The following is a 13644-nucleotide window of genomic DNA, read 5'->3' as shown; positions in this document are numbered from 1 at the left end:
ATCAGTCTTAAGCAAAACTGAAAGAGCGAGTTTCCAGCATCTTCCCTGCCTCCTTTTTCTGTGCTGTTCTTTCCTGTCTTCTTCCCTCTTCTCCATCCTTTTCCCCATGGTACGCCTAGGTCTCCCAGGGACCTCCTCCCACCACCCTCCAATACGGTGCTTTTCCTGCTTGTTTCCTTTTGGTGGGAGCATACATCTCAATGCCTACTTCCCATATTCATCAGCCAAGATGTTGGAACTTCACTTTCTTCAGTTTGCATTATGAAAATAGATTTTTTTCTCCTAAATATACAATTGTATTATAACTTTGAATACTCTTCCTCAGACTTTACACAGTCCTCTCTCCAAACCCCATCCCCTGCCACCCACAACCTACTGGGGGTTGAAAACTGCAGTTTTAGGACTCTGCTTCTCCCTTTCTCTTTCTCTCTCTCTCATCCCATCAAAACATACTGGTCTCATGAATAATTCCCTTCAGGTTTTATTCTGTGGCAAACCAATTTGACATATAAATTGGAGCTGAAATTTTAAACTCAGAATCATTTTAATTAACTTAAATGGGGCTTTGTCAATGGGAGAGTTAATCCAAAGTATAAGAAACTAACAACTGGGGTTCTGTGAAAAAATAATGTGGTATAATGCAGATGCACTGGCCTGGCAGGAGGACAGTGTTATAGATTTAGTTCTGTTAGAAACTACCAGGGTGACCCTGGGCAAGTGACTTAGTCTCAAGGGTCTTTAGTTTCCTCATTTGTAAAATGCGGAGATTGGGCCAAGGATGGAATTTGGAAGATCAAAACTTTCTAACATGTACTACTTAAATGTAATATAATCAAACTGGTCAATGATGCATGGGGATAAGGTGGATGACTTCTGGGGACCTCTGAGCTCCAAGGTTCAGTGATATTCCAGGGGTAGGGGTGCTTCCCTGTGTACCCAAATCCCACCCATAAGTCTATCTCTTGTTGGCCTAGGGGCTGTTTTGCACTTGGACATCTGGTCCCTACTTTGGCCTCACCTGACTTTCTGTATTAATGGAGTAAACAGTGTCAGTCTGATCTAACAGTCTGCAGGAATAGGCGATATTGACTGCTGTCTCCTGCTTATCTCCAGTCAAGACCCAGAGCTGGATCCCAGCCTCCCGCAGAGCGGCGATTGTATCTGGAACCCCTTCTTGTAGCCGATCTTCAATCCCAGTGGCTCCTGGAGTGATCAAAGACACCAGAGCTTATAATTAGAGTGAAAAACTGCTTAAGATCTCTAAAGCCCCATCAAGCCAGATAGTGATTATTAACTATCTCCCATGTTCTAGGCTGTCCTAAGCACCCAGGATATAGCAGTGAAAAGGAGCCTGTCTCTACCCTCTTGCAGTTCAAAAGCTTGTTGAAAAAGGATTTATAACTGAACTATAGGAGAAGAAAAGCCCAGGGTGCCAGGTGAACATATACTAGGAGACCTGAACTTCATCTAGAAAATCAGGGACAATCTTGTTAGGAAGTGCCATTTGAGCTCAGACCTGGACGATAAGGCCAAGAAGTGGTAAAGGAAGAGAATTCCAGGTAGAGGGATGAGCATGTATGAAGACCCAGAGGTCAGAGTAGAAGAAGGCACAGAAAGGGAGGCAGAGGGTGGTGAAAGATTGGGCCAGGAAGGGAGGTAAGGCTGCTGGATCATGCAGAGCCTTGTGAGGGCGTTACAGGATTTCAGAATTATTTGGTAGATAAGAAAGCTATTAAGGGAAGTTAAGGAGAGTGACAGGATCAGTTTTGAGTTTTAAGAAGATCATTCTAGAGAAGGACTGGAGATTGGGGGAAGCAGGATGAGATTAGAGGCTGAGGAGGGGTGTGGAGGAGTAGCCTGGGTGGGTCTAGCAGCAAGGAAATGGAGAGAAGTGGAGAGACTTTGCTCTGTAACAGCTCATGGCAGAATAGGGACTCAGGTTTTTGATAATATTCTTAGAATTAAATATGCAGACTCCATAATTTTTGAATGATCTCAAGCTTTGCACCAACCCTGATGAATATATGCCCAAATATCCAATAGTTGCTAAGTGATTAAACATAAATTAATCTGCATTTAAGTTGAGATTCACTTCAGACCACAGACTAATGGCTACCCATTTTACTCTGGGCAGGAGCAAGGCATTTCATTTCTTTCAATAATCCCTAGTGACAATAGGCTGGCAAAGCAGTTACACTGGATGCATATTGAAAAGATCATTTCATAGTGTGGGACCTAGTGTGAATGCATCGCAGCTTTAGTGGCATGGCAGATTCTTGGTGGTAAGATGAAATCTCTTCCCAGCCCCAATCCTCTCCTCCCCAAGCCACCTTGAGGGAACAAAAATAATGACTCTATCCCAAAATGTGCCTCTTTTGTATTGCAGGTCCAAATGCTCAAACAACCCCATGAAAAATGATGGTTCAGTCCTTGTCTTTCCCTCCAAGGGTTAACCTGGAAGGTGAGATTCTGAAGCTGATTTATATTACAGGGAAGCAGAGTTGAGGAAAAAACACATTTATTTGTGTGAAAGAAAAAATGAAACAGAAAGGTTGTGAAAGTCTTTCCCGGAAAGGAAAGCCAACAGATCCTGACAAGCATGTTCTCTTTCATGCAGAACCAGCTGAGGAGTACTTCTTACTGAGACCAAAGGGCTCGCTGAAACAAAAGCAACCTCAGGGGGGTGAGGAGGGAGTCAGGTGCCCTAATGGGATAACATTCTGTAGTCTTGTGTGTGGATAGAGCTGTCTGACCTGGCTACCTTCTGGTTCCTGTTAAAATAAGTTCTCATGGCCAGCTTTCAGAGAGGCTTTGGGAGGCAGCAGGCAAAGGCCCTGGAGTCAAAACACAGGAAAAGAAAAGGCTGAAGGAGGTGGGGATCAGGTCTCCCCCTGTTTGCCACCCTTCCTGCCAAATCTTGCTGCTACCTTTAATATGTAAAGGCATCACTGTCTTACAGCAATCTTGGTTCTTTCCCCTTGCACCCCTGCCTCTCTGAGAGCTTGGAGCAGTCTGATTTATATGGAGGAGAAGCTAGGGCTCAGGGAGGTGAGGGGATGGGTCCCTGAGCACACAGCACAAGACCAGGATTTGGCCCTCATCCCCAGCTCGGCATTGCTGCCCAAGATGAAAGAAGGCTTTAACCATGTGGTCAGCACATGCATGCATCAGATGTTGCCTTTTCCAGATCTTTCTCCCAGCTCTGAGGTGATTAACCCTGATAAACAAAGCCTCCTCCTTTCCCCTGGGTAATGCTTTACCTCCCACAGAAACATAAGACTATCTCTTAGCTGGTCTCCCTGCTTCTCATCTTTACCTCAGTGTATCAATCAAACTCCCATACAGCAGCAGTTTTTTGTAAAGCATGAGTCTGTCGCTGCTTTTACTCCCTTCTCTCTAAACCATTAGCATATGATTTATGTGTCCTTCATAACCTGGGTCACACTGAGCTTTCTCTCCCATACTCTGTGGTCCAGCCACGGCAGACCTTGGGGTTTCTAGCCTGTCCAGGCTGTCTCACATCTAGCTCTTCTTTCAGGCCCCTTCCTCTGCCTGAAAACTCTTTCCTTTGCCTGACCAGCTCCTCTGCTCTGCTCAGTTCCTGCCTTCCAGCACTCTTCTTGGCCCCAGTCTAGGTTGGCAACTTCTACTTTTGCTCCTATACCACCAGATAAATCTCCCAGCCCAGCCCTCATCACATTTGGTTGAAATTCCTTGTTTAATCATCCAATTTCCTTGCTAGATTGAGCTCTGAGAGGATAGGGCCTATGGCTCTTGTTCCCTTGTCCCAATGGCTAGCATGCTACTTGGCACATAGTAGGTGCTCAATAAACATTTGCATAAATGGAGAAGTAACCAAGCTCCCAGGCTTCATCTGGCAGTAAGTGTGGGAATGCTCCTGGGCGTCCTCAGAAAGTGGCTTGTGGAGTCTGGATTGGATATCCCCACCATTTTTGACAAATACCTGGAAGGGCACTCCAGGGAAGGCTATTAATTGAGACACATCTGCAGCAGTGTCAGAGTCAGGGCCAAGAATTCCCTCTACAGCTTGTAGCATTCCTTTTTATTTTATTTTTTTTAATTTAGTGATGACTTATTTTTAGCTACCGAGTAAAGTGAGTTGATTCTCTAGATGCTGTGCGGTCTCCATCAGAAGGTCATCTCGGTTGTCGAGGGATGCCTCCGCCTCACACCGGAAACTGACCCATCGCCGGAAGTCGTCTTCGGTTATGACCTGCAGGACAGGAAGAGGCTCTTTCCCAATGTAGGGTGAATCCCACCCCGTTTTTATATGCTGGGCATCCTATTGGCTTGTTTGAGCTTCCCTATACAATTAGATGTAGGAATTACAATACCCTACACAATTATTTCTCCTCAATGATTTTTTGTGAATGCAAGAATCAATGAAATATTGATCCTCATGTTCCATTATCACCATTGAGCCCCTGCTGTGCTCTAGGCACTGGAGTATAGCAGTGATCAAGATGGACAAGATCCCTTCATGGCTGGGCTTATGTGCTAGTGGAGGGTGAGAGACATTAATCCAAGTAAATTATTTAAAAGGACAGATAATTTTAAGAGGTTCTTTACAGAAAACAAAGAAGGTGACATGATGGAGTGTGACTAGATGGGGGGGAAGCTGTGGGGTTATTTCATTTGGATCTTCAGTTCTCTTAGACAAAGTGACATGCAAGTTGAGATCCAATGATGGGAAGGGGTCAGTCATGGAGAGGGACAAATGCAAAGGCCATGAAACAGCAATGAACTCAGCTTTCTTTCTGTTCACTTGAATACACCAGTTGGCTAAAGGATGGAGAACCAGATAGAGAAGAGGCAGCAATGAGCCTGGGAAGGTAGGCAGCAGTCAGATCTTGTATAGCCTGGTAGACTATTCCACCAGCTATTGGATGTATCCAATAGCTGGAATAATCTGACTGGAGGGCATATCTTCCTCCCTTGGAGTCCATAGCACATTTAGACCCCTCTGTTGGCATCCTTATAGCAATAAATATCTCTTATAGCAATAAATGATTCTTTTGTCCAACAATCAAATATTCCTTGCTTTTCCTTCTGCACATGGCACTATGGGGAAAACCAAGGGGACACAGGTAGGCCTTTGCTCTTGAGGAATTCATAATCTTATTAGAGGAGGCAAAATAGGCACAAATAATTTCAATGGAAAATAGAAGGTGGTAAGGATATACTCACAATCTATGGATAGTAAGCACTGGTCACTGTCTCAGGTACTGCATATGTGTTACTTTATTCAATCTCCATGATAACTCTATGAGGTAGGGAGAATTAGTGCCATTTTACAGATAAGAAAATCCCAAACTCAGAGAAGGTGAAGAAACTTTCCCAAGGTCACAAAACAGGTAAATGGTGAGATTGGGACTTGTACCCAGGTAGGTCTGAATTTAAAGTGGGTGTTCTTAAATTTTGTTGCACTAAGCATCATAAAAGAGATGAAGAGCTCTGGGGATTTATAGAGAAGAAACCACTTTTAGTCATCTAGAAATGCATGTCACCATAGCTCCCCTATCTGATTTTAGGTGCCTTATTAGATACCCCTACTCTGGGATTCATATCTCTTTGCCTGCCTCCCTTTCAGGGTCTGCAAAGTCAAAGGTCTGTAGGGTGAGAGGTGGGTAATTACATGACTATAGCTGGGCCAAGGGCAAGGCAATGGGGAAGGTAGGGCCTGTGACCAGTTGCAGAACATAGGAGAATATACCCTTCATCAAAGTGATCAGCTACTACAAGGCTCTAGCTATTAGCTGCTGTTCAAGAATGGAGACCTGTTCATCAGATCCTCTCAGTTTTTAAAAGAAACCAGAAATCTAGATTTTTATGTGATCACATAGTATCTCCCAAATTTCAAATCGAGGCAAATAATGCAAAATTTAAAAAGGCTACTTTGAAGGTAAAATTATGACTTTAAAAATTATTTTATGAGTTATGGGTTACCAATTATATGTATATATAGTGAAAAACAGGAAACAACAAAGCCACACTGATATGGAACCTTGCCATTCAGAGTTCTGTTGCAGCATAATTATCAAAATCCTGGGTCTTTGTGGTGAGTCAGAATGGCTAATTTTGAAAATATTAAAACAACCAATATTAATGGTCTTCTAAGAAGAAATAGAAAAGACGGATTCAGGGTTGAGGCCTTATAGCTACTAAAGAAGGAATTTATTTTTACCTTCTTAGCGATGCACAGTGTTCGAAGGCCATCTCTTGCATACAAGTCTAGATGCTTCTGGGTCCTGGCTCGGATTTTCCTCATCTTCTTTTCCACATCCGTGTCAGTTACTGTCAAAGAGTTATTGTTTCCCATGAGGTCATGTACAAATGCTTGGGGATCCTTGTTTCTAACACTCTGTAAGAGTGAGGAAGAATCCCCTTATAGCCCACCCCAGAAATATGGAAGATCTCTCTTCGTTGTCATGATGTCCCATGATGTCCCATGATAACTCCAGGAATCATTAAATTCTCTGCTTTCTATATCTGATCATCAAAAGCTTGGCTGAGAAAAGTCCTATTTAGGGATGGTGGGTTGTCTTAGGTATTGTTCCCAAATATGTGTTTGCATCAGAATCACCTGGGAACTTACACAAATAATAGAGGTTCCCAGGTCCAGTTGAAGCCCTGCTGAATCAGGGGACAGAAGTCTGAATCTTTGTTGTTACCTCAGGTGTTTTCCATGTAGCTAGTTTAGCCCTGGGTGATCAACTGTTTGCTAAGTCTTAGACATACCATCCATGATCCCCTCTGTCATCTACTTCAGTCTTTATACCAACCATGGATAGCCATAGATCTGAATCTCATTGCTAAGTTCTTCATCACATTGGGTTTTTTGAGTTAGGCTTTCTTTCTATAATAGGAAATTGGCCCTAGAAAAAGTATTTTTTGCATTTCCTATAAATCTAGCATGAAAAAATATTTCATCCTGTTGCTCAAAGTTCCCTTTATGAAGTCTGATGTGTTTTCTTTTATCTTTTCCTCCTGAAAACCCAGTACTTTTTATGTATCAGATAAAAAGAATTTTTCAGCCTGGGTTGGTGGGTATGGGGCAGGATTGATGCCATCCCTACCTCCTTTACTTAAGATGTCACAGATATCACTGATCAGATGTGGCATTGTGTAAAGCTGAGCTGGGAAAAGCCTTCCAAATCCTTCTTTACCAGGGCTGGACTGTAATCTTTAGAGGCCCTAGGTAGTAAGCAGGTTTTGTGCACCTCATCTATTCCCTCCATATAATGCAAAACTAAACATACAATTCCTTACAGTAAAATAAATATAAGGAAGTCCAACAAATCTCTGATTTTTCCCATGATGCTATTCCAAGGCTGTTTCTATGCAATATAAAAATCCTTTTAAAGATTATCTCATTTTTCAGATACTACTTTTTCCCTGGTGCATTAAGCACACTCTTTGTGCTTATTGAGCACTATTGTCTCATTGAGCACTATCTACAATATTTTATTTTCAAAGACATTACCTCCCTGAGATGAGTCCCTTTTGCCTTCTACCTGTGTGCCTTGGAGTTGCTTTTTTGCTCAGCCTACCAGGAACCTCAGGGTCAAATTGAATGTTCAAACACTGTAAATATATTACACCTAGGGTTATTTTCTTCTCTCCTTTTCAAAGCTTTGATTCTCAATTCTTATAGTAATATTGTGTATGCGTCTTTTATTGGAAGCATCTCTAATCCATTTTGGAATCAGGTGAGGAACAAAACAAAACAAGAAACAAAACCAAAACATCTCCAGGGGAGCTTTGATGGCTGTTGCCCAGGGATAGAGTGCCGTGGTTCCCTTGACTCAGAAACACTGAACTCACTTGTCTGCCAGAGTCTGGGGATGAGGGGACCGAATTAGTTCTCTTCCCATTCTAAACACTCATCAATCCCCATGAACCTCTTGGCTTTGATCCATAGCTGATAATACAGGAGGCACAGGGCTGCCTGGGCAATTCTAAAGCTTGGCTGGAATCTACTATCCTGGGAGAATCATAGCCCCATAACTTCTTCTTGTTAGCAATCAGGAAATGGCTGCACACTAATTCATGCTGCTCCAAAATTGGACCCTGATATGTAGGGACTTTGGAACATTTTTCTGGCTTGGCTCAAGTTTTTGAAAATCCATTTGGGGGAGGCTGGGGAAAAGGATGATAAAGAGGCACACCTGAGGCTTCCCAGAGAAAACTGAGCCTGGTACAGAATTCTGGTGGCTTGGAAAAAGCTCTGAACTGGGATTCACAATACCTGGGCCTAGGATTTACCACTGGTTAGCTGTGTACCTCTCTTAAGTCACTTCCCTTTCTGGGTTCAGCTGGCTTCTCTCCAAAACTAAGAGTTAGGACCGCAGTATGTTCTAGGGTATGTTAATGGGTGTCACAGCAGAAAAAAAATTGTATATGGATAATCTGTGTTTAACTGAGTTTGAAAAACCAGAAATTGGGATAAAGTTAAAGAGGTTTCTCCAGTGTAAGACTGTCCTAAGTCTTTAATAAGCTCATGAGCACTGTAATTCTCCAGGGCAAGGAGATGCAGAATGCAGCATGATTTAAAGAACCTGCTTTGAGGGGGCGCCTGGGTGGCTCAGTCGGTTAAGCGACTGCCTTCGGCTCAGGTCATGATCCTGGAGTCCCGGGATCGAGTCCCGCATCGGGTTCCCTGCTCAGCGGGGAGTCTGCTTCTCCCTCTGACCCTTCCCCCTCTCATGTGCTCTCTCTCTTTCTCATTCTCGCTCTCTCAAATAAATAAATAAATAAAATCTTTAAAGAAAACTAAAAAAAAAAAAAGAACCTGCTTTGAGGAAAGCATCTGTTGCCTCTGTTCATATTAGGATCTGCTGGACTAGGTGACACTATAACTCAAGCTCCTTATTACTGTTCTGTGCTGCCTCTTAAACCAAGGAACCCTCTTCCTAGAGCCCTGGTGAGGTGGGACTCACCACACGCCGGGTCTTCCAGCAGGTCCATGATAACCGAGTCTGCGCCCTTGGTGTAGATGATGATTTCACCCGTCAGTGGGTGCCTCACAACCACGGACATTCTTTTCCTGACAGAGTCAAAGCCCAGGGTGCAGAGGACATCGAAGGTAAGGCAGATGCCCTGGGGCAAGCGCACAGTCACCTGCTCAGGTGTCCGGGACATCAGTGTGAAGCTGTAGGCATGGGCAGCATGCACCAGGGCTGCCTCATCAGGGCTCTCAGCCTCATAATAGAGTTCAGGGCTTGCGAGGCCTAGAGCTGGGGCCTCCAGCACCTCCTCCAAGGAAGCATCCAATCCAGACCCCTGGATGTTGCCCTGGTCGCATGTGCTATTCCTGTAGCCACCGTCGGTGGAGTAGCCTCCACTGTACACAGATGCATCATCTCTCTCTTCTGAGTCTGTGGTAGGCATATTGTCCCCCAGACTCTCCCCTAGGTCAGTGTCAGAGGGCGCAGTAGACGAGAATGACTGGCTGAGGTTCAAAAGCTTCAATCTGTGGAAGAGCTGCTGAATCTTCTCCAGGGACGTCCCCAGAGCCTTGGTCGAAGGTGACATGGTGACCTTGTGGTCAAAGAAGGGAAGTGGAACATTAACTCTCAGTGTTGGAAAAAATATCAGCTGTTTTATGGAAGAATATGAAGGTCATTTTGTAATAAAGGGGTTTCAGTGATGATGGACAAGTCTTCTCTCTTCTGTGAGCCTCAGCTCACTTACCTATAGCATGAAGGAATTAGGCTAGATAGTTCTTTCCAGCCCTGACATTCTAGGGATTGGTAATGCTCAATTTTACCATCCTGCTCTGGTCATGGACAAAGGAAAGAAAGGAGACAAAAGCCAGACCCATATTAAGGGTTCACATTATCTGGGTCCTTACCATGGTTTGTTTGCTTTATCCTTGCATTCAGCATCTCATCTCACCCTCCCTAGCAACTCTAGGGGATGCTATGTTATCCCAACTTCTGGATGAGGAAACCAAGGCACAAAGAGGTTAAATAAATTGGCCATGACCCCCAATGTGTAGGTAATAGAGCTGCACTCAAATCTGGGGCTGCCTGGCTCCAGAGATTGAACTCCTGAGCTACCTGCCAGCTTACGTATCCCCATTAATTTGAAAATTGAAGTTGGATGCTGTTCTTCCCAAATTGTACTTCTTCCTTTCTTGAAAATAGAGTTAATTTCTCAGATAACATTTCCTACTTCCCAAACCTGCCTAAAAATTTTTGATAGCTTGGTGAGTTTTCAGTGGCTGGAATGACTGTTCAGAGTGGTTTGGGATCAAGGTATAATAATGGGAGGCTCTGGTTTTGTACCTGGGTGAACCTTCTTTTTCCTGATTTCATAGCCACCACTTATAACACTCAATTATTCTCATCAGTCACTCATAAGGAAGCTTGGGTGAGAGTTTGTAGATAATTGAAGATCAATCTATCTTTAGTACTGAAAAATGATTCAGAGTATAAACTTCTATAAATGGCTATCCAGCTGCATTATTTCTAAATTGGCAGAACTTCACCCATGGTGTTAATTATTATTATTATTATTTTGCCCTCACATAAAAGCAGAGACCAGTATAACATGATATTATTATGGAGTTGTACAGATGGTTCTGCTGTGTATTAACCATATATCCTTTGTTAAGTTGTTCAAACTCTCTGAGCCACTGTGTCTTCACTTGTGAAATCCAAGGACATAAATCCTAGGGTTTTGGGGTTGTGATTAAATGGTAATGCAGGTGATGTGTTTAGCATGGAGCCTGACACATAACAAGTGCTTAGTAAATATTAACTCTTGATATCTACCCTATAGACAGATACAGAATTTGAAAGCTACATAGAAAGCTCATATATAACTTCTTCCATTTTATTTAAAAAATGAGGAAACTGAGGCCCAGACAAAATAAGAAAGTCTCACAGTGATAGAATGGTGATGCCGTGACGGGCTCAAGTGTCTTATCTCTCTGTTCGGGGCTTTACCCCTTGCCCTAGCTCTCCTCCCATCCATCCCACCACCCACCCCCAGTGATCCTTACCCTCTGCCTGGGCTCTGTGGTTGTGGAGACCATGACAGAGTTGCAGATGGTTAGAGCAAGGAAGAAGTCAGCAATGGAGGAGGTGGTGGAGGGGGAAGATTTGGCAGGTTTGGAGTCTGACAAGGTCTCCAGCCACAGGGCAGCATCTTGCACTTTGGGCAGTAGATTTTTATCTGGAGTCACATCTTTTTCCTGAGAAAGAAAGGCTGGATGAGAATCTTTCCTGAAGGGACTGGGGAGGAAGGGCCCTCAAGCAGATTCTTTGCACACCTGGGGAAAGGATGATACAGTCTTTCCTGAAGTCATGCTTCCAGCACATCTCCTTCTCCCACAGGCCTGGTCAATGCATTCTTAAGTGATTCCTCCCTTTCCCTCAACCTTGCATGTCCATCAGTTATAGACTCTGGCAGCCCTTCCCTCACAGTTGCTCCCTGCCATTTACCCTTCAATGCTGATGCTTTCAGCCAGGCATAGACCTTTAGTCCTCAAATCTGGATTTCTGTATCAGCCTCTGAAGTGATGTTGCTGCCTCTCCTCTCTTTTCTTTTCTAACCCTTCATATGTATTAGCCTATGCATCTTTCTAAAACATCATTTCCCTCAAGGTATTCTCAAGCTTGAAAACATTCAGGAGATCTTCAGTGGTAGCATAGTCAGTTCAGTCTGTCATCTAAATTCTTCATACATAGTCTGCATTCCCACTCTTTACTCCCACTGCTTCTCTGCGCAGACCCTCTGCTCAGCCTGCTGGTTTGTTTGCTGCCTCCTGGATGTATACTTATTTTTAATGCCTCTGATCATACCTTGTTTAAAAAGCCCTCTCCTGTCTACCAAAATCCTACCTAGACTTAAGTAGCCTTGAGAAGTTCCATATGTCCATGAGATCTTATCCAGCCCAAAATGAGTTCTCAGTCTTCTGAGCCACAACAGCATGTTCTTGAACTTATAATGTCCACAGGAGTCCGGTGGATAAGGTGAATGAGGGTAGTGGGCCAAGGTACAGATGAGGACACTGTGGGATCGTAGGGGCTATGAGACCTGGCAAGTCCTACCCTGCCTAAAAGGTGGCAACTGTTCTGCTAGTGAGGTGCTCTGGTGTTAGTCCAGTTTGCCAAATCTATTGATTTTTTTCAAGATAAAGAGAGATGATGTGAGAACTCATTTTTTTAAAAAGAAAAATCTGTGGGCTGGATCTGACTCATGGGTTTCCAAATTTTCACATCCTTGTAGAAACTACCACTTGTACCGTCCCTTTGGAATTCACCACATATTGACCTATATTTTAAATTCGATTTTCTTGTATCCATGTTGAATTTCTCAAGAGATAAGGTAAGAGCCTCAGAGATAGAGACTGCATGTTCCACAAAGCTGTACATTCTAGAGCCCCAACTATTGCTTTGTTTGAAGCAGAAGCTCAACAAACATTGGCTCTTAACAGATATGACAAAAGCCACTATGCAAAGAAATTTCCACACAAAACCATTTCTATTAGTGTTCATAGTTTACAGGTTAAAGTGTGGAAGAAAGACAGTCAATGGTTGAAAAAGATGGACTGAAGGAATTTTGGTTAATTTGTGCAGGGTGAAGACTGAGTGCCAATGAGCTAGACTGAGTGCCAATGAGCTAGCAGGTTTTACAAATAAGAACCCAAGTTGAGACCAAAAAAAAAAAAAAAAAGAAACAAAACCCTGTGGAGATAGAGTCCTCAGACTGTGTCTTCTCTGATTACCAAATGCAGTGACTCCAGAAGTCAGACTCTATTCTCCCTGGGGCTGCTGGCACAGGTGAGAGCACAGGAGAGGAAACTCAGACACCCAGGGGAGGTGCTTGATGCCTGTAGGGATGAGAGTTCGGCTTTCCAACAGCACAGGGAGGTGAAGGGAAATGGACTGGAGCAGAGTTCCAGCCTTCATTTGGAGTGCTCTCCAAGAGTCAACACTATACTTCCTCTGGTTCATACCATCTTAGGAAGACAACATCCAGAAAAAAGTACTTATTAAAAGGAAGAGTGCTAGTAAAACTGCATCAAGTCTGCATTTCTTCTCATTGCCTTGTGATAAGCAATGGTGAACCATCCATACCATATGGTGTCACTATTTTCAGAAAGCCTAGGAAGGGATCATGCACTAACATCTTTGCCTTTGAAAGCAGTCTTCTTAGCAGGAGTTCACATTGAAAAAGCTCTTCCTACTTTTCCAAGCCATGTCATTTATGTGACCTCACTGACTTCTCACAGTCCCAACTTAACTGAAACTCAGAAAGATGGGCTGATTTAACCAATGTCACTCAGTGAGTCAGTATAAAGCCAGAATCAGATGTCAGACCCTCTGATCGCAAGTCTAGAGTCTTCCTTTCCTTTCCATGGTCTATGGTAAATAGCAGTGTTCCCTTATTAATGCTCCTTGGCAAACTCCCCTAGCCAGATTTCGGGCTCCACCTATTGCCTGTTATCAGTGTACCATCATCACTCAAGGGGCTCTGAGCTCATTTCTTAAGGTAGTAATGATAGTTCTTATTCACATAGTACTTCTTACATTCTGGGTACATTCATTATCTCATTGTGGCTCCACAGCAACATTATCTGTTGAGTATGATTATTCTCTTGGTTACCCATGT

At 43.5% G+C, this 13644-nt stretch overlaps 1 protein-coding gene and 1 long non-coding RNA gene across 10 annotated transcripts in view; one reads left to right on the top strand and one right to left on the bottom strand.

Moving 5' to 3' along the window:
* The window catches only part of LOC113929573, a 153356-nt gene extending 149097 nt beyond the window's left edge, over nt 1-4259 (top strand). The window contains exons 4-5 of the long non-coding RNA XR_003522247.1: nt 2387-2461; nt 4133-4259. This is a non-coding gene — a long non-coding RNA (uncharacterized LOC113929573). The remainder of the gene's footprint in view (nt 1-2386; nt 2462-4132) is intronic.
* Nucleotides 1-13644, bottom strand: part of ATP10B (ATPase phospholipid transporting 10B (putative)) — a 391956-nt gene that overhangs the window by 164428 nt on the left and 213884 nt on the right. For all 9 annotated transcript variants that reach the window (XM_027606553.2, XM_027606554.2, XM_027606555.2 and 6 more), the window contains 5 exons: nt 11030-11221; nt 8961-9561; nt 6206-6315; nt 4108-4234; nt 1019-1203 (listed from right to left, as the gene is read on the bottom strand). In XM_027606553.2, coding sequence (XP_027462354.2) covers nt 1019-1203; nt 4108-4234; nt 6206-6315; nt 8961-9561; nt 11030-11221 — 1215 coding nt within the window. The remainder of the gene's footprint in view (nt 1-1018; nt 1204-4107; nt 4235-6205; nt 6316-8960; nt 9562-11029; nt 11222-13644) is intronic.

Source organism: Zalophus californianus, chromosome 5 (genome assembly GCF_009762305.2).
Source record: "Zalophus californianus isolate mZalCal1 chromosome 5, mZalCal1.pri.v2, whole genome shotgun sequence".
Taxonomy (NCBI): Eukaryota; Metazoa; Chordata; class Mammalia; order Carnivora; family Otariidae; genus Zalophus; species Zalophus californianus.
Note: the sequence above shows the minus strand (reverse complement) of the source record. Positions and strands in the feature narration are given on the sequence as shown.